This window comes from Dendrobates tinctorius, unplaced genomic scaffold (genome assembly GCF_039654945.1).
Source record: "Dendrobates tinctorius isolate UK_male_01 unplaced genomic scaffold, ASM3965494v1 ptg000028l, whole genome shotgun sequence".
NCBI lineage: Eukaryota > Metazoa > Chordata > Amphibia > Anura > Dendrobatidae > Dendrobates > Dendrobates tinctorius.
The window spans coordinates 55323823-55349569 of record NW_027361696.1 but is presented as its reverse complement, the minus strand read 5'-3'; the positions used below and the strand labels follow the sequence as shown (position 1 = coordinate 55349569).

At 47.8% G+C, this 25747-nt stretch overlaps 1 protein-coding gene and 1 long non-coding RNA gene across 2 annotated transcripts in view; one reads left to right on the top strand and one right to left on the bottom strand.

Moving 5' to 3' along the window:
- LOC141085405 (uncharacterized) overlaps positions 1-13395 on the top strand; it is a 40337-nt gene extending 26942 nt beyond the window's left edge. Inside the window, exons 2-5 of the mRNA XM_073570757.1 lie at positions 8954-9101; positions 12051-12218; positions 12298-12434; positions 13190-13395. Coding sequence (XP_073426858.1) covers positions 8954-9101; positions 12051-12218; positions 12298-12434; positions 13190-13324 — 588 coding nt within the window. The 3' untranslated portion in view covers positions 13325-13395. The remainder of the gene's footprint in view (positions 1-8953; positions 9102-12050; positions 12219-12297; positions 12435-13189) is intronic.
- Positions 1-25747, bottom strand: part of LOC141085408 (uncharacterized) — a 79738-nt gene that overhangs the window by 36425 nt on the left and 17566 nt on the right. The window lies entirely within an intron of this gene.

Genomic DNA, 25747 nt, shown 5'->3' with positions numbered 1-25747 from the left:
ATCCATACTGTGCCTGACACCGTTTGAGCCTGCCTCCTGATGTATAGACATATATTTTGAATGTGTACGCTATCCATACATGTTATCCGGGGATACGGTACCCTTTCTAACCTTTGTGCAATCCATACTGGGCCTAACACCGTCTGAGCCTGCCTCCTGAGACATATATTTTGAATGTGTACGCTATCCATACATGTTATCTGGGGATACGGTACCCTTTCTCACCTTTGTGCAATCATGTGTAATCCATACTGGGCGTGAGAACGGCTGGCGAGCTGTTAAGCAAGCTACAGCACCTGTGGTTTGCATACGTAAGTTTTTCATTTTTTCAGGTATGACGGTTAGGCCTAATTCCGGAACTGCGGTTGACCTGCACTTACTGGGAAATCATTGTTCGCGGGTAATAATTGTAATCAGTGATCCCCATCACTAACGTTGTTCAGCGGGTTATCAGCACCTGTAAGCGACAAACGCTGGCCTTTTCAGTGTAGCGCACATGTAGCCACGGACATGTAAGGGCATGACACACCAGTTATTGGCCAATCGTGCCAGAGCCTCACGTGTCCCTCTAGTAAGCCGGACTCGGACCGCGGGGCATGACGGAGTCTTGTTCGTTAACGGAATTAAGCTTGCAATGTGTGCATCTGTTCTGTAGCTGGCATGGTTGAGGTTGCCCGTGTTGAGTCAAATTACGCCGTAGGCTCCACTCCTGGTGGTGCCCTTCTGGACATTCCTTTAAGGTTCAGCTTTGCAACCATACTGCCCAGTAAAACAAACACTTTGCCTTCATGAACGCTGTTTGGAGGGTCATGACTTGTGGGAATAACGCCGCCCAATCAGTTAACCTGCTAGAGAGATCCTTCGTTGCTCCCAAGCATGACATCACACTCCCTAGGAGGAAGGTAATGCCACTGTGGCGACCTTACTCCTGGGGGCGACACAAGTGCACTGATGCCCAGCCACTGCTCGATGAATCTGCTGGTACATTGACCCAGACCACTACATTCCCCTCGCACGCTACCCGGCCTGAATCTGACCCTGATGAAACTCAGGTTACCCTTCCCATATACAGTTCCATCTTACACGGTGACAAAGAGGAAGCTGCAGATGAAAGTGCAGGTTCGGCCCACCCGCCATCAGACACACCACCGTACTATCAGGGGCCCTGTGCCAGTGCCGTCGCCAACGAGTGGGCCCCCCTGCTTGCTCAGGATCACAGCACTTGCAAGGTTGAAATACTGTGCAGTGAGATGGAAGATGGGGACGACGCGGAGTCCAGACTAGTACAGGGATTCCCTAGCGAGGAGACTTATTTGATTGTTTTCAATGTTGGGACAGCAATTTTTGGGGAGCACTATACTCTGGAGAATGATAGATGGGGCCCACCATACACTGGAACATTCCAAAGGTGGACATCAGACACTGGAGCAGCACTTACAGGGCCCATTATACACTAGAGCATTAGAAATGGGGCCCATTATGTTTGGAGCATTATTTGGGCCCATAAGACAGTGGAGCTTCATCCATGGGGACCAACATATACTGTAGCATTATGTGGAGCTCATCATATACGGTTTCAAACATTATATGGGACCAATGATTCTGTATGGAGAAATAGATGGGCCTCGTCATGAGATGTAAAAAGTGAAGTATTTTTCATTGTACTATACCGCTATTTCTCTGCCGTATCGGAGCATGATGAGTTGTGGTATTATGTGTTAAAGGGGCGCTCTTTCGCCCAGGGCACATGAAAACCTGGAGCCAGCCCTCCCCCCCCCCCCCCCACCCCCCCACACAACTGTAGCCAAATAACCCCCATTTTTCAGTGCGTAACTTGTATTATGAAGTTAATTAAGGTTGACAAGCTTAAGTAAGAAGAATTGATGCTTTTGGCATTCAAATGGGCACTGTAGGTGTGTTTCCTGTCCTCCTCTCACTGCCGACTTTTATTCCCCATTGACTTACATTGGGTTTCGTGTTTCGGTACGACCCCGACTTTTCCCTATAATCGGACGATCTTGCTCGACCCGACTTTTGGAATAGTCGGGTTTCACGAAACGAAACGCGACCCTAAAAAACCAAAAGTCGCTCAACTCTAGTCCTGACTATCCTCCCTGTCTATGCCCCTTGGTAACTTTGTCTCGCAGTTACCCTGCTAGGAGTTCTCTTGCAGCTCCTAGTTCTCTGGAGTTTAGGCCACGCCCCTAGCAGTCACGTGCTTCAGGTCCTGCGGCTCTGAAGTACGCATCTACTCGGCTGCTGCCCGCTCCACAGGTATCTTTGAGCACAGTTCGCTTTACTCAGGACACGCGTACTGGTTCAGTGCGGTGTTTCTGACAGCTGTCAGGGGGACGTCCTGGAAAATGGGTATTAGACCTACCGGTAATGATGTTTCCAGGAGTCCATCCTGACAGCACGGGTAGTTCCCTCCCTGTTATACTATGTTATGTTATATATGTCACATGCTGCAATATGATTGTACCATTAAAATTTTAAGTGCATTATCCACATTGTGGAACTTGTCAAATCACTGAGGGAGATGGGTGGGGCGGAACCTTTTAACCTCTCGTGTGCTTTTCCTGTCCCTGTAAGGCTAAGCGCACACGTAGCAGAAAATTTCTGCTTGAAAACCTGACTCCCTTCCCAGAAACCGCACCTATTTTTCCACAGCAGTTTTTGCGCGGTTTTGATGCGTTTTTTTCCGCAGCGGTTTCAAAACGCATGGAAGAAGCCAAAACCGTGGAAAAATCCGCAAAGTTATTTAGCATGCTGCGTTTTTTACCGCGATGCAATTTTTTTGCGGTAAACGCATCAATGTGCAAAATGCATAGAAATGTCTGGGAAGCTTATTTTTAGCGGTTTTATATTGAAAACCGCAGTAAAAGCTGGTAAAAAAAAAGCTGTGTGTGAACACAGCCTAAGGAGGAGGACGTCCTCCATGGTGCTGTCAGGATGGACTCCTGGAAACATCATTACCGGTAGGTCTAATACCTATTTTTGCATCACCACATTTTGAGAGCTGTAATTTTTCCATATTTTGACTCGCCGAGTCATATGAGGTCTATTTTTTTTTTGCTGGACGAGTTGACTTTTTTTTTTTTTTTTTTTTTTTTTTTATTGGTACCATTTTCGGGCACGTGACTTTTTTTTTATCGCTTTTTATTCCAATTTTTGGGACACAGAATGAACAAAAACTAGCATTTCATTAATTTTTTTTTTTTTTTTTTTTGGGTGGGGGGTGCGTTTACACCTTTCCGTGTGCGGTAAAATTGATAAGGTGGTTTTATTCTTCGGGTCAGTATGATTACAGCAATATCTCATTTATGCCTTTTTTTTTTTTTTTTTTTTTGCGCTCTTATGCAATGAAAACCATTTTATATAAAAAATTATTTTTGCATTGCTTTATTCTGTGAGCTATAACTTTATTTTTTCGCTTTTGACGCTGTGTTGTGGCTCGTTTTTTGTGGGATAAGATGACGTTTTCAGCGGTACCATGGTTATTTATATGCGTCTTTTTGATCGCGCGTTATTGCACTTTGTTTGGCGGTATGATGATAAAGCATTATTTTTTGCTTTGTTTTTTATTTTTTAAGGGGTTCAATAAAGGGGTTAACTACTGGGACACTTTTATAGGGCAGGTCGTTACAGACGCGGCAATACCAAATATTTGTTTTGTTTTTTTACTCTATTGCATTGTCCCAGGGGGGGACATCACTGTCATGTGTCCGATCTCTGATCTGACACGTCACACAGTGCTGTGTCAGATCAGAGATGTGACAGGCGCTGCAGCAGGCTTCCTCATGCCTGCGCTCTGCAGGCTCTGGGGAGGCCGCCTCCCTGCAGGCCTACGAAGGCCCCTGTGGCCATTTTGGATCCGGGGACCTGCAGGGTAGGAGGCCCCCAGCGCAGCACCTGCGCTGGGGGTCTCAGGAAAGCATGGAGGGAGCTCCCTGCCTGCCGATACTTCCCTGATCCTCTGGTACACTGCGATCAGGTTTGATCGCAGTGTGCCAGGGGTTAATGTGCCGAGGGCCCTGACACATAGTGGCGGGTGTGATTATCAGCTGACACCCGGCTGCAATCAGCGGCGCTCCCCCCGTGAGCACCGCTGATGGCTATGACGTACTATCCCGTCCTTGGGGAATTAATAGAGATTTATAAATCCTTCCCTCTCTTTCATTTTAAACTATTTGCGGTGTATTTTCATTCCACTTTGGGAAATATTATGTGACACATTTCATATATGTGCCAGACACCTATAACAAGACCCTATGCGGGCCCTGTACCTCAAGGGTCATAGGCGAGGAACAACATCCCTCCTTTCCGAGATGAGATCATTGATAAGGGAGGAAGTCCAGGCCTCTAGAGACAGCCTCGCACGGCGTCAGTCCCCCAGCCCAGGGCCAAGCCGCAAGCGCCCAAGGTGGGAAGCAGATCCACTTTCGGAAGCAAGCCCTAGCGAGGAGTCCGACTTCCATGATCCAGATCAGCGGGAAGAAGGTGAGATCCCCGGGGGATAGACAGGATCAGGGCAGGAAGTACCTGTTTAGACTGGAGGACACGGACGAGTTGGTCCAGGCAGTCAAATACTTTGCAAATGGAGGAAATCCCTAAACCGCAGTCCAGACAGGACTTAATGTTTGGAGGACTGGTGGCTCGGAGACAGGTCGTGTTCCCTGTAAGTGAGCACATCAAGACGATGGTCCAGGAGGAGTGGAAAGAGGCAGGATGTCGGTTGATACTCTCCCGAGACTTTAAGAATAGACTGCCTTTTGATCCTGAGGAAACACGGGCATGGGACGAAGTCCCTAAAATAGACGTTCCAGTAGCCAGGGTTACCAAGAAGACAACCATCCCATTTGAGGACTCGTCAAGTCTCCGAGACCCGATGGATAGGAAGGAGGACGTCTTGTTAAAAAGAACATGGGAGACGTCGGCGGCTCTTATTAGGGCCAACATAGCAGCCACCTCGGTGGCCAGGTCTGTTTTTGTAGATGGGGCAGTTCGAGGAGCACCTAACCAACAAGACCCCTAGATCAGAGATCCTAGCATCACTTCCCCTTATGAAATCAGCCACGGCGTTCCTGTCGGATACATCGGCGGAGTCAGTGAGGTTTGCAGCCAGAAACGGCTCTCTAATGCAGCCCGAAGAGCAGTCTGGCTTAAATCCTGGTTGGGAGATAACGCCTCTAAAACAAAGCTATGTGCCATCCCCTTCTCGGGCCTGAGGGTATTTGGTCCAGCCCTAGATAACATTCTAGAGCTAGTGTCTGACAAAGGGTTCCCAGAGGAAAAACCCAACGGCCCCAGTCCTTTCGGAGAGGCTCCTTCTCAAGGAGACAGACTGACTTCAGGGGTTAGGCTAGGTCCAATAGAGGCTCCTATAGGAGCTCCTACAGCCAAGGTGGAAGGAACAAGGGTTCCCTGTTCGCGTCAACATCCAGATCAAGGGGGAAACTGCGCCACTTCGCAGCAAACTGGTCCCGGATCACCCAAAATCAGTGGGTCCTCAGAACCATCGTGGAGGGCTACAGTATAAAGCTCTACTCTCCTCCCCTGGCAGATATATTGCCCCCACCTTTGTCCCGGCGGACTCCGCAATGTGGACGAATCTTCTGGACATGGTTAACTCAAAAGTGATAGTACCAGTTCCCCCGACGGAAAGAGGAAGAGGGCATTACTCTTCCCTGTTCTCGATCGCAAAACCATCCGGCGAGGCCTACACCATCATAAACCTGAAGCCACTAAATGCCTGGGTCAGGTACAAGAGATTCCGGATGGAATCAATCCGATCCACAATACTCCTAATAGACAGGGACGCCGTCATGTGCACCCTAGACCTAAAGAAGGCATACTATCAGGTCCCTATCCATCCCTCATCCCAGAGGCTACTAAGGTTTGCGGTCAGTTTGCCAGCCCAGACCTGCCACTTCCAGTTCCAGTGCCTTCCATTTGGGTTGGCTTCAGCTCCCAGAATCTTTACAAAGCTGGTGGTGGAGATGGTAGCCTACCTGAGGGATCAAGGTATCGTGATCATTCCATATCTAGACTACGTCCTACTGGTGGCCGGATCAGAAGAAGCGCTCATTCGAGACAGAAACAGAGCAACGACCGTAATGGAGTCCCTCGGCTGGGTGATCAATTGGACGAAGTCGGACCTCAGGCCAGAGACAAAGAAAGTATTCCTCTGAGTCCTTCTAGACTCGGCCAGCAGAATATCCCGGCTACCCGAGAGGAAGCAGAGATCTATTCGGGCCAGGGTTGGAGACCTGTTGGAGCGACAAGGCTCCATAAGAGAGGCAATGGAAGTTTTGGGCCTCATGATGGCCTGCATCCCATGTGTCCGGTGGGTGCAGTTTCACTCGAGATCATTACAGAGGGAGATCCTCGCAAAGCGGGACAGAAGGCAGACTGCGCTCGACAAACCCCTATGGCTGCCAGAACGAGTGAAGGAGTCCTTACAGTGGTGGACACAGCTCAGAAACCTTCAGGTGGGCGTACTATGGACAACCTCTCCATACGTGGTAGTCACCACAGACGCCAGTACGTGGGGATGGGGAGCCCACATAGGAGGGAAGATGGCCAGTAGACATCAGGACCAGATCCTCCAATTTCAGAGAGCTCTACGTGGTCTGGGAAGCGCTGCGGCGAAACCAGGCGGTACAAAGGAATCGTCACGTTCGCATATTATCCGACAATGTAACGGCAGTGGCATTCCTGAAGCACCAGGGAGGGCCCAGACATCAACCACTGCAGGCCCTGGTGGGAAGAATATTCGCTTGGGCAGAACGAACAGTCAGATTAGTGACCGCAGTACACTTAGAAGGTTCCCAGAACGAAGTAGCAGACTACTTGAGCAGACAACAGATCCACCCGACGGAGTGGGAACTGAACGGGGAAATCCTCAACCATCTGTCAGCGTTGGGGGACCCCCAGTATAGATCTATTCGCAAGCCGAAAACTCAAAGGTCCCCAGATTCTACTCCTTGAATCCGGCGGATCATCCAGAGGCCTTAGACTCCCTGAGCCAGACTTGGGGAGAACCCCTCTCTTATGCGTTCCCACCACTGGCTCTCATACCGGCAGTGCTCAGGAAGATACGCGAGGACCACGCAAGAGTGATGTTGTTCCATACTGGCTGAGGAGGAGCCAGTTTTCCCTGCTAGGAGCCATGGTAGTAGGAAATCCAGTCGAACTACTCCTGTGGAAGGACATCATTCACCAGGGCCCGATCCACCACCCGAACCCAGCAAGACTCCACCTATCGGCTTGGATCCTGAGAGGGACATCCTGAAGGCAAAGGGGTTGTCGGATCAGGTCATATCCACCCTACAGGCCAGTAGGAAACCGGTGACATCCGCAATCTATCGAAAGATATGGAAAAGATTCTGTCTGGAGGGTGGCAGGCACCCCTGACCTCCCTAGCATACTAAATTTTTTGCAGTCAGCGTTTATAGAATCATAGAATAGAATTGTAGAGTTGGAAGGGACCTCCTGGGCCATCTGGTCCAACCCCCTGGGCACCCCTGACCTCCCTAGCATACTAAATTTTTTTGCAGACAGGGTTTAATAAAGGCCTTAAGCCCAGCACTCTAAAAGTCCAGATTTCGGCCTTGAGTGCCTTCTTCGATTACCAGTTAGCTTCCCATCCCTGGGTAATAAGATTCATAAGAGCCACGCAGCGCCTGCGCCCCACGATTAGGCAGCTCACCCCGCCTTGGGACCTGGGCCTGGTACTTGGGTTTCTCTGTACAGACCCCTACGCCCCCAGCGAGAAAATAACCATCTCTTCTCTTGCTCGTAAGACGGCCTTCCTGGTAACCATTACTACAGCCAAAAGAATCGGGGAGATACAGGCCCTGTCCACTAAGGACCCATATCTCCAGATAAGAGACGACCCTATAATCTTAAGGTTGGACCCGGCATTTATCCCAAAGGTAGCCTCTTCTAAAAATATAAACCAGGAGATGGTAACACTATCTTTCTGCGATAATCCCCGTAATAAAAAGGAACAGCGTCTTCACTCACTGGATGTGAGGCGCGCAGTCCTAGACTATCTTGAGGCCACCAATAGTTGGCGCATTGACCCAAATCTGTTCATCCTTTTTGGGGGTAAAAATATGGGTAAAAAAGCATCTAAGGCATCCATCGCACGATGGATTACCTCAGTAATCTGACGCCTACCAAGCCGAAGGAGCCAGTCCGCCAAACTCTGTAAAGGCCCACTCTGAGGGCAGTATCGGCCTCATGGGCTGAGCGGGTGGGGGCCTCGGTGGATCAAATCTGTAGAGCAGCAACCTGGGCCAATCTTAATACATTCTGTAAGCACTATAAGCTTGATGTGTTATCTGGTCAACAGACCGCATTTGGGAGAAAAGTTCTCCATGCGGTAATCCCACCCTGAGGATGTGCTTTGGTACTCTCCATGGTGCTGTCAGGTGGATGTCCTGGAAAATAGGTATTAGACCTACCGGTAATGATGTTTCCGGGAGCCCATCCTGACAGCACGGGTAGTTCCCTCCCTATTTGTTATCTTATGATTATTTCTTGTTATATGCTGTAATATGATTGCTTCATTAAAGTGTAACTTGCATTATCCACGTTGTGGTACTTGTTACATCACTGAGGGAGGGGGGGTGGGACATGACCTTTTAACCTCTCGTGTGCTTTTCCTGCTATTTATGCGCTATATCGTTAGCTTTTTTGTGTGTGGGTTTTTCTTTTTCCATGTGTGTTTACACTCTATGTGAGGATTTTGGAGCAGAAAGTCTCAAGTTTAAAATAAAATCGGCAAAAAATTGAGAACCCTCTTAGAGCTTGTTCACGTGTAACTAACTTTTTTTTTTTTTTTTTTTTTTTTTTTTTTTTTTATTTTCTGGAATGTGATTTCTATAATGTTCACACTGCAGAATTTTATTCATTTCTATTTTATTTTTTGCTTTTTCTGTTTTAGCAGATGGCGGCTGACGACCAGATGAAAATGCAGGGGCCCGTGTTGAAGATTCCGTCGGCTTTGCCATCTGCCATTCATAACCCGCTCCCAGTGACTGCGTCCACACAAATGGCTAGATTGGCCTCCACTACTCCAATAGATTTGCCAGGTACATCCTTGGCACCGTAATGTGGATGTTGCAGAGTTTCCTTTCCGCCACTTGGCGAGATTTGTAATCCCCTCTGAGGTTGTGTTTCGGAGACAGCAGGGGTGCAACATTAGGTGAAGGCTTAAAGGGATTTTCCAGGGGGGGTCTGTGTCGGTCCCACAGGGGTTAGCAAATAGTAACTTGGCACTCAACTTGAATGATCCTTTTTGAAAGAAAATTTTATTATGTGCAGTCTCAGAAACGTTTCGGCCCACAACAGGCCTTCGTCGGTCCGACTGATGTCACAGTATGGTGACTAAATGCAGGTCCAAAATTTCGTATATATTGATTCCTGCTATCAAGGTTGGTGCAGGTGTGCACTCACTTGATACTGTGTGCGTATGGACTGGTAAACTAGCCAGACTCAATATATATTGATTTTGGTGCGGTATCTAACTCCTTGGATTCAAATTAGGATGATGCACACTGGGATGCTTGGCCATATAAGACAGGCGTTTGATATGAAAAACTAAGTGCTCTTGAACCATAGGTCCATCCAGGACTGTAGCTGAGAGGGAGCACAAGATAAGCGGTGTAATCAATGTAGTGGTAATCCCCTAAAGCTAGTGGAGGTCGGTTTGGGGTGTGTAAATCAAAACGCAGTATCCACCGCTTGTATGACAGCGGTGGATACAGCGTTTTGATCTACACACCCCAAACCGACCTCCACTAGCTTTAGGGGATACCACTACATTGTGCTCCCTCTCAGCTACAGTCCTGGATGGACCTATGGTTCAAGAGCACTTAGTTTTTCATATCAAACGCCTGTCTTATATGGCCAAGCATCTCACAATGTGCATCATCCTAATTTGAATCCAAGGAGTTAGATACCGCACCAAAATCAATATATATTGAGTCTGGCTAGTTTACCAGTCCATACGCAAACAGTATCAAGTGAGTGCACACCTGCACCAACCTTGATAGCAGGAATCAATATATACGAAATTTTGGACCTGCATTTAGTCACCATACTGTGACATCAGTCGGACCGACGAAGGCCTGTTGTGGGCCGAAACGTTTCTGAGACTGCACATAATGAAATTTTCTTTCAAAAAGGATCAAGTTGAGTGCCAAGTTACTATTTGCTATTCATTTGGGTCTGGGTAACCTACTTGTGCACCCTGCGGTAGTGCCACGCTGTACTTATCACGGTCCCACAGGGGTTGGCTGTAACACAGGAAACATGACTGTTCCAGCCAATCTGTGTCATCCATTGTGATGTTGGCATATACAGGACATGCCTGAGGTCAGTGATTTGACTGACTGCAGTGGTCACTAGCATGCAACAACTAGAGATAATCATAGTGGGGGATTTCAAGGTGTCAGGAACCAGTCGGGGGGATTGCATAGATATCCCTCTGCTTCCTCCAATTGTCAGAACATTATACAACTGATGGATGAGGCCACGGCTCTTGCCCTAGTAGTGGTAATTATTGGAGAACTCAGTGAGTGTATAGTATATACACCTCCAATTCCAACTCATGGAAAATCTATATTTCGTTTAAGGCCACCATTAAGCTCTGTAATAACCCAAGAAAAATTAGCTGCCACCACCACACTTCGATTGGACGCCCATTACTGGTAACATGGGACCTCCTGAGACTTCAGGGGTGCGGTTTACAGAGAAAAAGGAACAAAGATATATTGTATCAGATATATTAAATCTGAAAAGTAGACAGTGTTTATAAAAAAAAAAAAAAAAAAAATATATATATATATAATATATACACAAAAGAGGACCATACGGTATATAGAACTACATAATATAAGGCTATGTGCACACTCTGCAGATTCACCCGTGGATTTGTACCTGCGGATCCGCAGGTAAAACCGTAGCTAAAATGACCTGTGGATTGGCCTGCGGTTTTCCCCTGTGGTTTGACACCTGGACAATGGAATAGAGGGCAAACCGCAGCAGAATCCACAAAGAATTGACATGTCAATCTTCTGCGGATTCAAAACCGCAGCTTTTCCGCAGTTAAAAATCCGCAGCATGTGCACAGCGGATTATAAATTCAATTGACTTGCATGCCACTGTACACTGTCTGCGGAACTGCTGCGGATCCGCAGCGTGTGCACATAGCCTTAAACAAGATATTCAAAAAATGCTAGACGAAATGGTGCAGATCTTGGCGGTGGGGAACCCTCTTGTTGAAATAAGGAACAATCCTATCGCATAATTCCAGATGGGGCTTGTTCATGGGATGTGACTAGGTCTCAAACTTTGAGATCCACAACCTTTAGAATATCTGCCCCCCTGGAGGTCTCAGGTAGGAGATATCAAGATCGGAAATCTGGCATTAATTTTTAAATCACTATAGATGGGGGGGGGGGGGGGGGACATGGCATATATAGTTATCAATTTGGGGCTGATGCACGGGCCACACCATGATGTAAGTTCATCACAATGCCAAAGATGTGTCTCCCATAGCTATAGGACCTATTCCTTCAAAAAATGCCATTACTCATAATTGGACTTCCGTGTCTGACATAATTCCCTTTTCTAAGAAGTGATTTCTGGAGGTGATAAATTTGTCACCTCCCGACCTCTGGTGTACACTGACTTCTGACTTCATGACTGCTCTCCGGCAGATTGCCTACTTTGCAGCCATGCATCAATCCTCAAGATCAGGGTGACATATCCCCTCTCAAGAGATTGTCTTGGTATTGGTCCCATTTTACCCTTACATCTGACCTAAGGGTTATTATTACTTTATTTTATAACTTTTTTTTTTTTTTTTTTTTACTTTTTGTATTTTTATATAAAGAAATTATTATTATTATTATTATTATTATATATATTTTTTTTTTGTGCTTTTCCAAACTTCCATGTGTCATATCTCATTTATACATGCACTCTAGTGAAAATCCTAATTTATTTTTCTTGTAAATTCACTCTATTTTCTTTAGTTGTCACCCAGCCCCAACCACAGGCACCACCCCAAGTTGTCCTAAATCTGCAAACGGGTGGACAAATGGTAAACCCAATGCCTTATGGACCATATGGAGGACCCATTAGACTAGGACCCATATCTTGGAGCACCGGACTCTTTCAGTGTCTTGAAGACATTCCAATCTGTAAGTCTTGCCACTACATACAAACTACTTGTCTGACCTCTTAAAGGGGTGTTTGTCTGATCTCCTTTCTTTGTCCCAGGTATCTTGGGCTGTATATGCCCATTCTTCCTCCCTTGCTACTTGTCAGCACTATTTGGTGAGATGTGCTGCTTTGGCATGCTACCGGGGTCCATGTTTGCACTGAGAACCGGTGTCCGTGAACGCTATAAGATCCCGGTGAGTCTTCACCTACATGTTGGGGTGGAATAGTTTTGACTGGACAGAAGCCCAGATGGGAGCCACTGAACCGGTGTCTAAAGCATCCTAACCCTTTTGGAAGGGTTGTCAAGGACTAGGACATTGCTGTATTTTTAGGATTAGCCATCCGTTTCAGATCGGTGAGGACCTGACACCCCAAGGTTCCATGGCCTCCAAATGTGATGTACAGAGCTGGAGCTCCACATCCTTCATACCATGGCAGTTCTTGGGTGTTGCAGCTCATTTCCCAGTAGATGAGATGATGACCCATCATTCATAAGAGATCATTATGGGACCTGTTTTCCTAGACAGTTCTCTAAAGGGGAATTCTCAAGTTTAAAAAAGGATAGGTCAAAATTATTCAACCACTGAGGACCCCTGAGATACGGGGCTTTAAAGAGTCCCATGTGAATGGAGTGGTGGTTCATCATGTGTATGGATTCTCCAGTCACCCTTAACGGGACCAGAAGACTTGGCTGGTCTTCGGCACTCCCACTATAATGAAGGGAGTTGCAGTGTTCATGATAGACTGCTGTTCCATTCACCCAGAACTCTCCAGACCCCAGTTGTGGGGGTCCCAGAAGTCAGTGACAGTGATTGACAGTGACAGTACTGACAGTGATTGTGGAGTTATCCCTAGCCCATGGATGGGTTCAAATTTGAGACTTCCCCTTGCTCATCCATTCATATTACAATCCTGCATTCATTTGCTTCTTCTGGGTTTGTTTCTGCAGGGAAGCCTTCTGAACGATTACTGCGCCATCTGCTGCTGCCTAGTGTGCGCACTCTGTCAGATAGCGCGGGAAATAAAAGGACGAGAGTGGGACGGCTCCAGGCTACCCCGTCCTGACCGCAATCTGCGGATATAGCGCCCTTGCTTTCTAGACAGTCTTGTCATCTTTATATTCCTAACTTAATAAACTTATTTATTTACTTTGTATTTTCTGGTATCTGTGGATTTTTTTTTTTTTTTTTCAGGAGATGAAAGCTGCTCTGTGATTGGTTGATATGGGTGAAACTCTTGTACAGTTTTAAAAACGTCTTCACAAAAAATAAAGCGCGACACTCACCCCCAAATTACACTCCTTGCAATAAGAAAAGCCACAAACTTGTGTTGCTGTTGTGTGGGTATATGCACTACTTCTTTTTTTTTTTTTTTTTTTTCTTTTTGTGGGGTGAGGGTGGAGACCCTCCTGTATGTCTGAAGGGAGAGAAAAATGATGGCCCTTGAAGGGGAGGAAAAATGAAAGACGCAAAAAAAAGATTTACGCCCTCTGCAGTCAATTTTCATACTCGGCCGTACAAAATTGCTGGCACCTTCCCAAAATTGTGGGTAAAAAAATTTTTTCAAACGTGTGCTACTCATTCAAACTTTCCTGGGGCAAGTAACAGGTGTGGGCAATAAAAAAATCACACCCAAAACCTGATGCTAAGGGGAGAAGTTGATGCAATTTTTGCATTGTGTGTCTGTATGTGCAACACTAAGCATAGAGAACAGAAAGGGGAGGCGAGAACTGTCTGAGGACTTGATAACCAAAGTTGCTGAACAATATCAACAATCTCAAGGTTACAAGTCCTTCTCCAGAGAGCTTGATGTTCCTTTATCCACGGTCTGCAACATAATCAAGAAGTTTAGAAGCCATGGCACTGTAACTAATCTCCCTGGATGTGGACAGAAGAAAGGTTGCAACACAGCATATTCCAGATTAGGTCTGCTTATCCAAAATCAAGCTGTCTTGCAGGCTCAGGGATGCATCACTGACAGTGTGAACTAGTCATCGACATTTTAATAAAATGAAACTCTGGCAGGAGACCCAGGAGGACCACAATGCAGACACCAACATAAAAAGTTAGACTGCAGTATGCTAAAATGTAGCCAAAATCCTTCTGGGAAAGCATCCTATGGACAGACGAGACAAAGATTAATATGCTTTACTAAAAAGCTCTTTCTACTGTTTACTGAAAACTGAATGAGGCCTACAAGGAAAAGGAACACAGTACCTACAGTCAAATATGGTGGAGGTTCAAAGATGTTTTGGGACTTATTTTCTGGCACTGGGTTCCTTGAAATCTAAAGATCACCAAAAGATTTTGGGTTGCAATGCAGTATCAGAAAGCTGGATTTGCGTCCGTCATAGGTCTTCCAGCAGGACAATGACCCCAAATATACTTCAAGAAGCACCCGTAAATGGATGGAAACACAGAGCTGGAGAGTTCTGAAGTGGCAGCAATGTGTCTGGAATTAATTTCCATTGATCACATGTGGAGAGATCTTAAAATTACTGTTGGGAGAAGGCGCCTTCACATATGAGAGACCTGGAGCAGTCTGCAAAAGAAGAGTGGTCCAAAATTCCTGAGGGTTGTAAGGGTGAGCGCACACGCTGCGGATCCGCAGCGGTTTTGGTCCTGCGGATCTGCAGCAGTTTCTGCTGTGGTGTACAGTACCATTAAAATCAATGAAAAATGAAAACCACAGTGCTGATTTTTCTGCGCAGATTTGCTGCGGTTTCAAATCTGCAGCATGTCAATTCTTTGTGCGGATTCGCTGCGGTTTGGCACCTGCTCCATGGCAGGTGTCAAACCGCAGGGGAAACCTGCAGGCTGAACCGCAGAAAATCTGCAGAAAAACCGTAGGTCTTTTGACCTGCGGTTTTTGACAAATCTGCGCGGAAAAATCCGCAGGACAATCCGCAGCGTGTGCACACACCCTAAGAAGCTTGGTGATGGTTATAGGAAGTGATTGCAGTTATCCATTCCAAAGGGCGTGAAATCAAATATTTAAGTTGAGGGGGCCAACAACCTTGTCCGGTGAATTTTTGGGGTTTTGTGTGCCATTTTCTCCAATTTGTGTGTGTTTTTTTTTTTTTTTTTTTTTGTTTTTTTTTGTGCTGTTGCAATCCACACAAAGGAAAAAAATGGCAAAGGAAAGAAACGTGTATAACAAGACACTGTGTATTAATTTACTGGGAGAAATCTTCATTTTCTGGAACAATTTCAAGGGTGCCAACTAGTGTTGAGCGATACCATCCGATATTGTGAAATATCGGACCGATGCCCAAAAAGTATAGGGTATCGCCGATTCTGATACCGGAAACCAATGCAAGTGAATGGGACAGAAATATCGGAATTAAAAAAAAAAAAAAAAAAAAACAAAAAACCCTTTCTTTCCTTGTAGGTTAATTCTACATTAATAAAAACTAAGAATAATGTAGAATGTATTGGGGGAGGTGGAGGAGACATTAAAGGCATAGAGGTTTAGCCCAATCAAATGGAATAGCAGGAATAAAAAAGAAAAAAAAATATTAAAGACGTTCGGAGTTACAAAGATATTGACTGTTAACCTGTATTATATTTTGTCAGATATGTATGTTTCACCATTTCCATGCTCTTCACCTTCTTTTTTACTTCTCCCACACTTTCTCCTTCATGACCTTCAGCAGCAGCAGCATCTTTTTCATCAACTTCTTCACCTTATTCATCTTCTTCACCTTCTTCCTATTCTTTTTTTTTTTTTTTTTTCATATTCTTCTTATTCAACTATTTAATTCTTCTTCATATTCTACTTCATCTTCTTCCTATTCTTCATCATATTCTTATTTGTGACAGGCATTCCTGTAGTTACCTATAAAAGTTATAAGATTACACCTTCCGTTCTGCCTGTCACAAAAGATTTACAACAGGATTTGTCCGCGTTCAGTTTGGCCTGCAGCAGGCATTTTCCAGGGGCACCACGAGGAGGAACGGACTCACCCCCATACACTGCTTAGTCGTCTTCTGCTTATAATTTAGATAATATCTTTTGCTCTGATTTTTGGTCTTCTGCTTTTTGGTCCTCTGTATCTTGGTGGTTGTCTTCATGTTCTTTGTCCTCTTGGTCATCTTCTTCAGGGTCATCTTTTTGGTCTTTTTTGGGGAGGTCTTCCGGGTCGTCGTCTTCAGGGTCATCGTTTTTGTGGCCGTCTTCTTCGGGGTGGTCTTCAGGGTCGTCAGGGAGATCCAGAGTGATAACCAAAAATCATTTCCAAAAGCTTGAACTTGGAAATGTAGCAGAAGGTACAAGAAGGCTGAGGAACTGCCGAGAACCAGCTGACGGTACTGGAACCCGGATGGGTAGCAGAAGGAACAAGAGCCAATGGCACTACCGAGGACCAGCTGCCACTGCTGGAACCTGGTTACTAAGCAGGAGGTACCTGTGCTAGAAAGCACTACCAAGGACCAGCAGATGTTGCTGGAATTCGGATACCGAGAAGGAGGCACCTAAGTCAAAGGCACTGCCGAGAACCAGCTGACGGTGCTGCTACCCGGATGGGTAGCAGAAGGTACCCATGAAAAACAAAGTTACAAGGCCGCGAGCCGGCCGCAGTTACCGAAACCCACAGTCCTACAGGGGGCGCTTGTCCTATTGGCACTACGGAACCAGCCTTTGTTGCCAGATCCCGCAGCCCACATAGGAAGCCCATAAACTGCAGGCACCATAGACTCAGCTAACCCGACCGCAACACGACAGGACAACGTATTGGTGGCAAAGTGACGTTGACACTACCCGGAAACGGCTGGCATGCTGGAACCAGGCCGGGCAGGAGGGAGTACCTGTGCCAAAGACAATGCCGGGAAACAGCTGGTGGTGCTGGAACCCCAGGAAAATACTACAGAGTGGAGACAGAGGCCTAATTGGAGCAAGTTTAAAATCTGTAGTTGTGAGTTCATTCTCTGGTTCACCAGTTGTGAGTTCTCCTTCCAGACTCCCTCTGGTGGTAACAGGAGGTAGTGAGGCTGATTTGATCGGTGGAGATCTGCCACCTGAGGATGACTATTGGACCTCCGGAGTCTCAGATTGGATTTAAGACAGCCGACGCTCTATTCAGTTGCTGGTGATTCCTTCTGGCTTGTCAGCTCTTGGTTTTCAGCTCTGTTCCAGTCATCTACAGCTAAGTTTTTCTTCTAATGTTCACACTTGAGTTTGTTGGTCTATTCAGTTTTTTGTGTGGTCAGCCAGCCCCGGCTGGGGGCTGTGCTGAATTTCCACTCTTATTTTTATCAGTATTTTGCCAATTTGCTTTTTTTCCCTTACTAGTTTGGTCTCTTTTTGCTCTGTCTCAGAATATTTCAGAGTGCTGATATAGTGGGAGAAGACTAGTGACTTCAGGGTTAATTTTGCTATCAGAAGTTTTGGACATTATTTTTGTAGGGTTTTTTTGTAGGTTGCAGACAGTGTCTCTCCTTTCCTTTCTAGTTAGTTTGGGCCCCATCGTTTGCTCAGCCTATTTAACCTGCCTGTGTTTGTACCTTCATCTTGTTTCACCGTCAATACATGTGTGGGGACTATCTATTCCTTTGGGGTCTGCTCTGGGGCAGTTAGTTTTCCCCTTTCCATGCTTCAGGCTTATTTAGTCCTCCGGCTGTGGCGAAGCGTTTAGGAACATCGTCGGTACGCTCCACGGCTGCTGCTAGTTGTGTGGTAGGATCAGGGATCTGCAATCTGCATAGTTACCAACCGCTCTGGTTTTCTGTGACTTGGCTTGTTTTGCTTTTTTTCTCCTCGGTTACCCATTCATAACAGTTGTGTGAGTATGGACAGAGCAGGAGAAATTGCCGGACACACAGCTGGGATCAGATGACATTTCTAAACCCCAATAACACTGGAGCATATGTTGACTGTGCAGATGGCACTTCTGAGCAGCAACTGGCAATGTTGGAGCCCAGGGTCATGAAAAACACAATCAGGGTGTAGGCTGAGGCCTAATTTCATCAAGTTTAAGATCTGTTGTAGACTACTACTGATTTTAAACGTGCTCCAATTAGGCCTCTAGCTCCACTCTGTCTCTAGTATTTACCCTGGCCTCCAACACCGCCAGTTGCTGCTCAGAAGTGCCATCCGCACAATCAACACTTGTTCCTGTGTTACTGGGGTTCAGTAACGTCAGATGATCCCCTGATGTGTGTCTGGCAAGTTTGAAATCAGTAGGAGTGTGAATGTGGACGCAGCAGTAGACATTGCTGGACACACAACAGAGGAGCAGCTGACGTTACTGAAACCCACCAACACAGGAGCTAGTGTTTTTTCTCTGTGCAGACAGCACTTCTGAGCAACAACTGGCAGTGTTGGAGCCCAGGATCAATCATGGTGTAGGCTGAGGCCTACTTGGAGCAAGTTTAATATCTGATGAGGTTTGAATGTGGAGGGAGAAGGAGATATTGCCATACACACAGCAGGGGAGCAACTGGCGTTACTGAACTTCACTAACACAGGAGCTAGTGTTTTTTTCTGTGCAGACGCCACTTCTGAGGAACAACTGGCGGTGTTGGAGCACAGGGATTACAGTTCAGGTGGTAGAAACATGAACACAACAGGAGACCTGGATACTGTTGCCAACCAATTATTTATTCTGGCTGAGGACTGGTAAATTCTGGCGAGATCCAGGCCTTGTTCATTTTCAGAAAAGTAAGCCAGATAGTCGCGTGCGACGGTCTGTTAGTACACCACCTGCGGCACTAAAGACGCGTTCTGATAATACACTAGCAGCAGGGCAAGCCAGAACCTCCAATGCATAATGTCTAAGCTCTGGCCATGTATCCAGCTTAAAGACCCAAAACGTTAAGGGGGAAGAGCCGTCTGGGAGTACACTGACAGGGCAAGACATGTAGTCTGTCACCATCTGACGGAAATGTTGCCTCCTGCTGACTGGAGCCGTCTGTGATGGTGTAGACATTTGTGGCGGGCACACACAACTTTGCCACATTTGGGCCATACTGGTCTTGCCTTGTGCTGAGGCGCTGCCTCTGCTCCCTCTTTGTGCAGAGCTTCCTCCACTGCCTTGACGCACAGAGCTGCTTTGTAAAGCACTAGCAGCACTGCTCTCGGGTGGAATGGAGAACATGATGGAATGCACCAGTGTGTCTTGGTACTCCCGCATTTTACACTCCCGGTTCAACGGTGTTATGAGGCTTTGCAAGTTGTCCCAGTAGCGAGGATCTAGGAGGGTGTACGTCCAATAATCAGCCGTGTTGAGAATGTGGGCGATGCGGCAGTCGTTTCTCAGGCACTGCAGCATGAAATTAACCATGTGCTGCAGACTCCCAACTGCCCAAGAAATGCTGTCCCCTGCTTGAGGCGTCATCTCTACCTGCTCTGCATCATCTCACCCTCGCCATACATACTGACTACTGGAGCATTGTGTACCTCCCTCCTCTGGAGAGATGTCTTCCTCCTCCATTGACTCCTCCTCATCCTCCTCACAAAGTGTCCCCTGTCTAGGCCTTTGTGAGGAACCACGTTGCGCAGACTGTCCAGAAGCAGATGGCATTTGTTACTCCTCATCCTCCACCTCTTCCATAACCTCCTCCCTTAGTGCTTGCAGTGTTTTTTGAAGCAGGCAGATAAGGGGGACAGTCATGCTGACTAGTTCATCATCTGCACTAGCCATCCGCATGGAATCATCGAAGGCACGCAAAACGTGGCAGATGTCCTTCATAGAGGCCCACTCAGTGGTGCTGAAGTGTGACCAGCGCACAGTGCGACTTGTTTGCGCCTGATGCAGCTGGTACTCCATTACTGCTGCCTGCTGCTCACATAACCTCTCCAACATATGTAACGTTGAATTCCACCTGGTGGGTAGGTCATATATGATGCGATGTTCCGGAAGGCAGAATCTGAGCTGCAATGCGCGATCTTGCCATGCTGGAACGCCGCAAGTGAGTGCACTCTATGCGGACCTTGTGCAGCAGTGCATCAAGATCCGGACAGTCCCTCAGAAAGCTCTGCATGACCAAGTTGAGCACATGTGCCAGGCATGGGATGTGAGTGAGGTTGCCTAGGCCCAGAGCTGCCACCAGATTTTGGCCATTGTCACACACTACCAAGCCCGGCTGGAGATTCGCTGGCACAAACCACATGTCACTCTCCTGCTTGATGGCATTCCAGAGCTCCTGCGCTGTGTGGCTTCGATTCCCCAAAGAAATTAATTTGAGTACAGCCTGTTGACGTTTGGCCACGGCTGTGCTCATATCGGTCGTAACAGGCTCCTGCAGCGCTGATTCTGAGGAACTTGAGTAAGAGGAGGAGTCAATGTGTACAGACTGGATTCCTGCAATCTTTGGAGTTGGCAGAACACGTACAGCGCCACTCTCAAGATCTGTACCCGGCTCCACAACATTGACCCAATGGGCAGTGAGGGAAAGATATCGTCCATGGTTACTGGTCCACGCATCGGTGGTCAGGTGGACCTTGCTACTGACGGCGTTTAGTAGCGCATGTTTAATTTTTCCCTCCACATGCTTTTGCAGGGCAGGGACGGCTTGCCTGCTGAAATACAACATGCCCAGCCGCTTTTATTGTGGGACTGCCAATACCATGAAGTTACGGAAGGTGTCAGTCTCCACCAGCCTGAATGAGAGCATTTCAAGGGCCAGTAGATTGGCAATGCCAGCATTCAGAGCCTGTGCTCGGGGATGGTTTGCCGAGTATGGCCGCCTTTTCTCCCATGCCTGTGCTACCGATGGCTGTAGAGTGGCCTGGGAGTGTGAGGATGACAGGGAACGTGGTGCTGTGGGTGGAATGTCACTGGGTCTCTGGACAACAGTGCCAGAGGTTCTTCCATGCTGATCCTGTGAGGAAGCCGAACCAGCTGTGTGTGAGCTGGAGGAAGAGGCTGCAACACGAGCTGAAGAGGTGGTAGGTGGTGCTGTAGGTTGGCTTACGTCTTTAGTGTGTCTTTGTAACTCCACCAAGTGCTTGGTCCGCACATGTTTCAACATACTTGTGGTATTCAGGTTGCTGACACTTTTCCCTCTATTGACTTTATGATTACACAGCTTGCATTTGACAAAGCAAATATCATCTGCAACTGTGTCAAAAAAAGGACCACACACTGCAAGTCCTGGGAGCGCCCGTTTTGGAAGAGGAATGCTCCTAACGGGTGCCGAAGTGGAGGCTACAGGCAACCAAGTCTGCCCCCTCCCTCCTGTTTTGGCCGTTCGGGGAGTCTCTTCCTCAGAGCTGCTCCCACCACCTTCCTGTTCCTCACGCCATGATGGGTCAAGGACCTCATCATCTACACTCCCCTCTTCAAACACCTGCTTCTCCTGGGTAGTCTCGTCAGCACCGTACGCACCAGAAAGTGGCACCTGAGTCTCATCTGATGAGTACTGAGGTGTGCTGACCATAGGCACTGGCCCACCCGCCTCTTCAGATTCAGAGGGACAAAGCAGTTGCGCATCACTGCATACTCCCTCTTCACATTCTAGAATGCTGCTTGGCTGGCCCCCTCTTTCCAAGTCAACAGATTCAGAGAACAGAAGTAGAGAATGAGATGGCTCCTGTCCAGTGCTCTCTGACTGCCTGGGCACTTTGACAGGTGGTGAAGAGACAGATGGTTGCTCTTCAGTGCTCTGGCCCTGAGAGGATGTGGAAGTCATTGAAGTCAATGCGTTAGCTGCCATCCATCCGACAATGGCTTCAATTTGTTCGTCCCGCAGCAGTGGGGTACGGCGAGGTCCTACAAAGTTGCGCATAAAGGACTGTTGCCTGGTAAAACTGGGGGATGTCCTCTCACTGCTGAAACTCCACGACCACGTGCCTTACTCCCTGCCTTCTTCATCTTGGTAGACTGATAAAGATAGGCAGAAAAGTACAAAGGGGGGGCTTAGTGTACTTATTCCTGAACAGCTGCTAACAGGTATAAGAAACACCAATTTTATGAAGTGTGTGGACTACACTTTAATATGAGCTAATGTGGCCTACACATCCTTTTCAAAAAAACAAAAAGGATGTGACCAAAAAAACAAAAAGGATGTGACCAAAGATTTGAAAGCGATAGTATCACAAACTTTTTGGAGCTATTACAATGCAGGAAGGTAACCTACAATGCAATAGATGAGGCTCCAAAAAATAGGCTAATACTAATCTGGCTGTGGCTGCAGGGCACAAGCCAGAAAAACGGCTCCTCTATCTACTCCTATATAGTGTTTGCAATCAACCAATGTAGATGGATACGGATGGAAGCACACTAATAGGAGAAAAAAATCAGGAAAAATGAGCTGCAATAAAACAAAAAAAGGACTATGTATGAGGCAGTGACGCACGCTGAGCGGACTACAACCAGAGGTGGCTGCAGAACACACTACAACGTGAGCTGCACTCACACACAGAGACCTGACAGACAGCCATGAACAGTGCAGAGAACTGTGCACTAGCTAGTGATGTCGTTCGTGAACGAACCGAGACAAAGAGCCGGCTCTTTCATGTGACCGATGGGAGTCGGCTCACCACGGGCAGCTGAGCCAAATTCCCCCCCCCCCCTGCTGTTTGCGTAGCTTCTTCCTGCCTGGCTGGGGGATGGGAGGAGCTGAGGAGAAGACTTAGAGCCTGTGTACAAGTGGGGAGTGACTGGCAAGGCTTTGACTTGCGACTGGGCTCCTCCCACATGAACACATAGCTGTGCTGTGATTGGCTGCTCAGTGCAGTGCGTGCACACACGTGATCTGTGATAGATCACAATGTGCAGTCACACAGACTGTCAGTGTCTGATATAACAGAGGATGTCCGGCAGCTGCAGAATGAGCAGAGGCACTGAGGTCAGGCACTGACAGCCATCTTATCCCCCTCATTATTTTCTGTAGTTCCTGCTGCTCTACAGTGGGAAAGTAATAATATAAATCTGAGGCAGAGAAACTCTGTGGACAGATCCGGGGTATATGTATAATATAACACTCTAAGCCTCACTCTGTCCGAAGCCTTTATAGACTGTGCATGTGCGATGCACCTGCGCAGTCTGGCTTCAGACAGAGTGACGCACCCCCCTCAAGATCGCGGTAGACGTACCCCCCCCCAGGAGATCTCAGTATGCGTAGGCACTGAACGCATACCGCGATCTCCGGCACAACAGCTCATCGATTCGGTGTTGCCACTGGGTCTTGCATCTGGCGGTGATGACAGGAGAGGGCGGGTTGTTGGGCCGGAATCGGCGCATGCGCTTTCCGGCGCCAATTTGTGGAAGACACACTGAAGTGTGCCTTCAAGAAAATGGTGCCAGAAAGAGAGGAATGTGCAGGCGCCAATTCCGGCCCAACAACCTGTCCTCTCCTCACATCACGGCACAAAAGATTACCGATCGGGTATACACCGTGAAGTCAGTAGAGGGCGGGTTGTGGCGCTATGCATACCAGGATTGGGGGGGTGAGGGGACCATGCATACCAGGATTGGGGGGGTGAGGGGACCATGCATACCAGGATTGGGGGGGTGAGGGGACCATGCATACCAGGATTGGGGGGTGAGGGGACCATGCATACCAGGATTGGGGGGTGAGGGGACCATGCATACCAGGATTGGGGGGTGAGGGGTAGCATGCATACCAGGATAGGGGGGTGAGAGGACCATGCACCAGGATGGGGGGGGGTGATGGGTAGCATGCATACCAGGATTGTGGGTGAGGTGACCATGCATACCAGGATTGGGGGGGTGAGGTGACCATGCATAACAGGATTGGGGGATGAGGGGTACCATGCATACCAGGATTGGGGATGAGGGGACCATGCATACCAGAATTGGTAGGTAAGGGGTGCCATATATGGTGCAGATATCAGAGTTACTCTGTAAGAACCTGGAACATGTCCCCAAGGATTTACTTATAAGGGTATGTGCACATGTTGCGGATTGCTGTGTGGAATTTTCTGTGCAGATTCTGCATCTCTTGGCATAATTCGCAGGTCTAAATCCGTGCGGTTTTTATGTGGATTTTGTGCGGATTTCACCTGCGTTTTTACACATGCGGATTCCTATAATGGAATGGGTGTAGAAATGCTGCGGAATCTGCACAAAGTATTGACATGCTACAGAAAATAAACTGCTGCGTTTCCGCTTGGATTTTTCCGCAGCATGTACATAGCGTTTTTTTTTCCCCCCCATAGAATAGCATTGTACTGTAAATCACTTGTGTATCCGCAGCAAATCCGCAACGTGTGCACATAGCCTTAGAATAATCAGTGCTGGCAGATGTCACAGCACTGACTAATGTAGAAACCACATGGACAAATATTAGAGGATAATGTGGCGCCCCTGAGGCTCCAGTCGCCACAGAGGTACTGCACCTTCTCCTAAGGTGTAGTGCCCCACCATCTAGGTAGGGTGGGAACTCCTTTCCTCATTCCAACACCTGCACCCCACACACAGGATAGTTCAACAGGGACCCATCCATGCTTTATGCTGGAAAGGTCATAGGGTGCCTTTTGTGGTCCCTGGCTTCGTAACACGAGAGGTGCTGGGGAGGCGGGTGGAGTTAGATTTAAAAGAGAGGGAAGGTGTAGAATTTCAGGTCAGTCTGGGGTGCGTCCCAGAGAGAGAGGAGCTCAAGGCGGAGGAAGGCAGTCAGTCAGGAGAGGCTGAGGACTGGTCTTAGTGGAACGAGCTCCTCAGGGAAGGAAGCGAAGGAGAAAGAGACGTAGACTGAAGACTACAGATTCCATAAGAGAGAGAGAACAGATCGGAACGAAGGAGAATAGAAGGACGGTGGGAAGCAGGTTGAGAAAGAGAGAGAGAGAACCCTTCCAGTCCAGAGAGCGCAAAGGCCGGGGCCCGGTCCCCGAGGTTGATTGGATCTTTATGTCCGGCAACAGACACCGGAGGAGTAGTGAGCTGCTAATGCCTTGCTCCCATCATAGACTTGGGACATAACAGCAAATGAATAGAGAGCCGGGACGCAGAGTGGAGTCCCCGAAGCAGGCTACAGCTGTCTGTCATACAAGTAAAGACTAGGAACACCTAGAGAGAGAGGCATTCCAGGGTAACTAAGTACTGGAGTGCTTCGCACCTAATGGCGCATTGGAGGAGTCGTTCAGTAAGGTACATATTGGCGGAGTGTGGAAGGGAGATTCCTATCCTGCTTGGAGGTTGGCTGGAGCCCTGACCTGGAGAACACGGTACGGAGGCAGGCAGTTGTGTGAACTGCAAACAGTGAGTAAAGCTTTGGAACCGCATACTCTGGTGTCTTCCAGTTATTCCCGCACCACTACACCTGGGTACCAGCCTCCATACCATTCTGCGCCTCTCCTCATCCATTGCACCTACACTGCCCTGGGACAACAGCTCCACCTGTGGGGAGCTATACCATCTCTGCTGCACCACACCATCAGTCCCAGCGGATCTGGATGCAGCGTTGACTTACCATCTTGCTTGCCAAACACCACGGGTGGCGTCACGAACTATTCATATAAACGTTAACACCATTAACATCACCGCCATTGATATTGGGCGCCCAGGGCCACGGACCGGGTCGCCGCTGCTGTGACACAGTCCCGC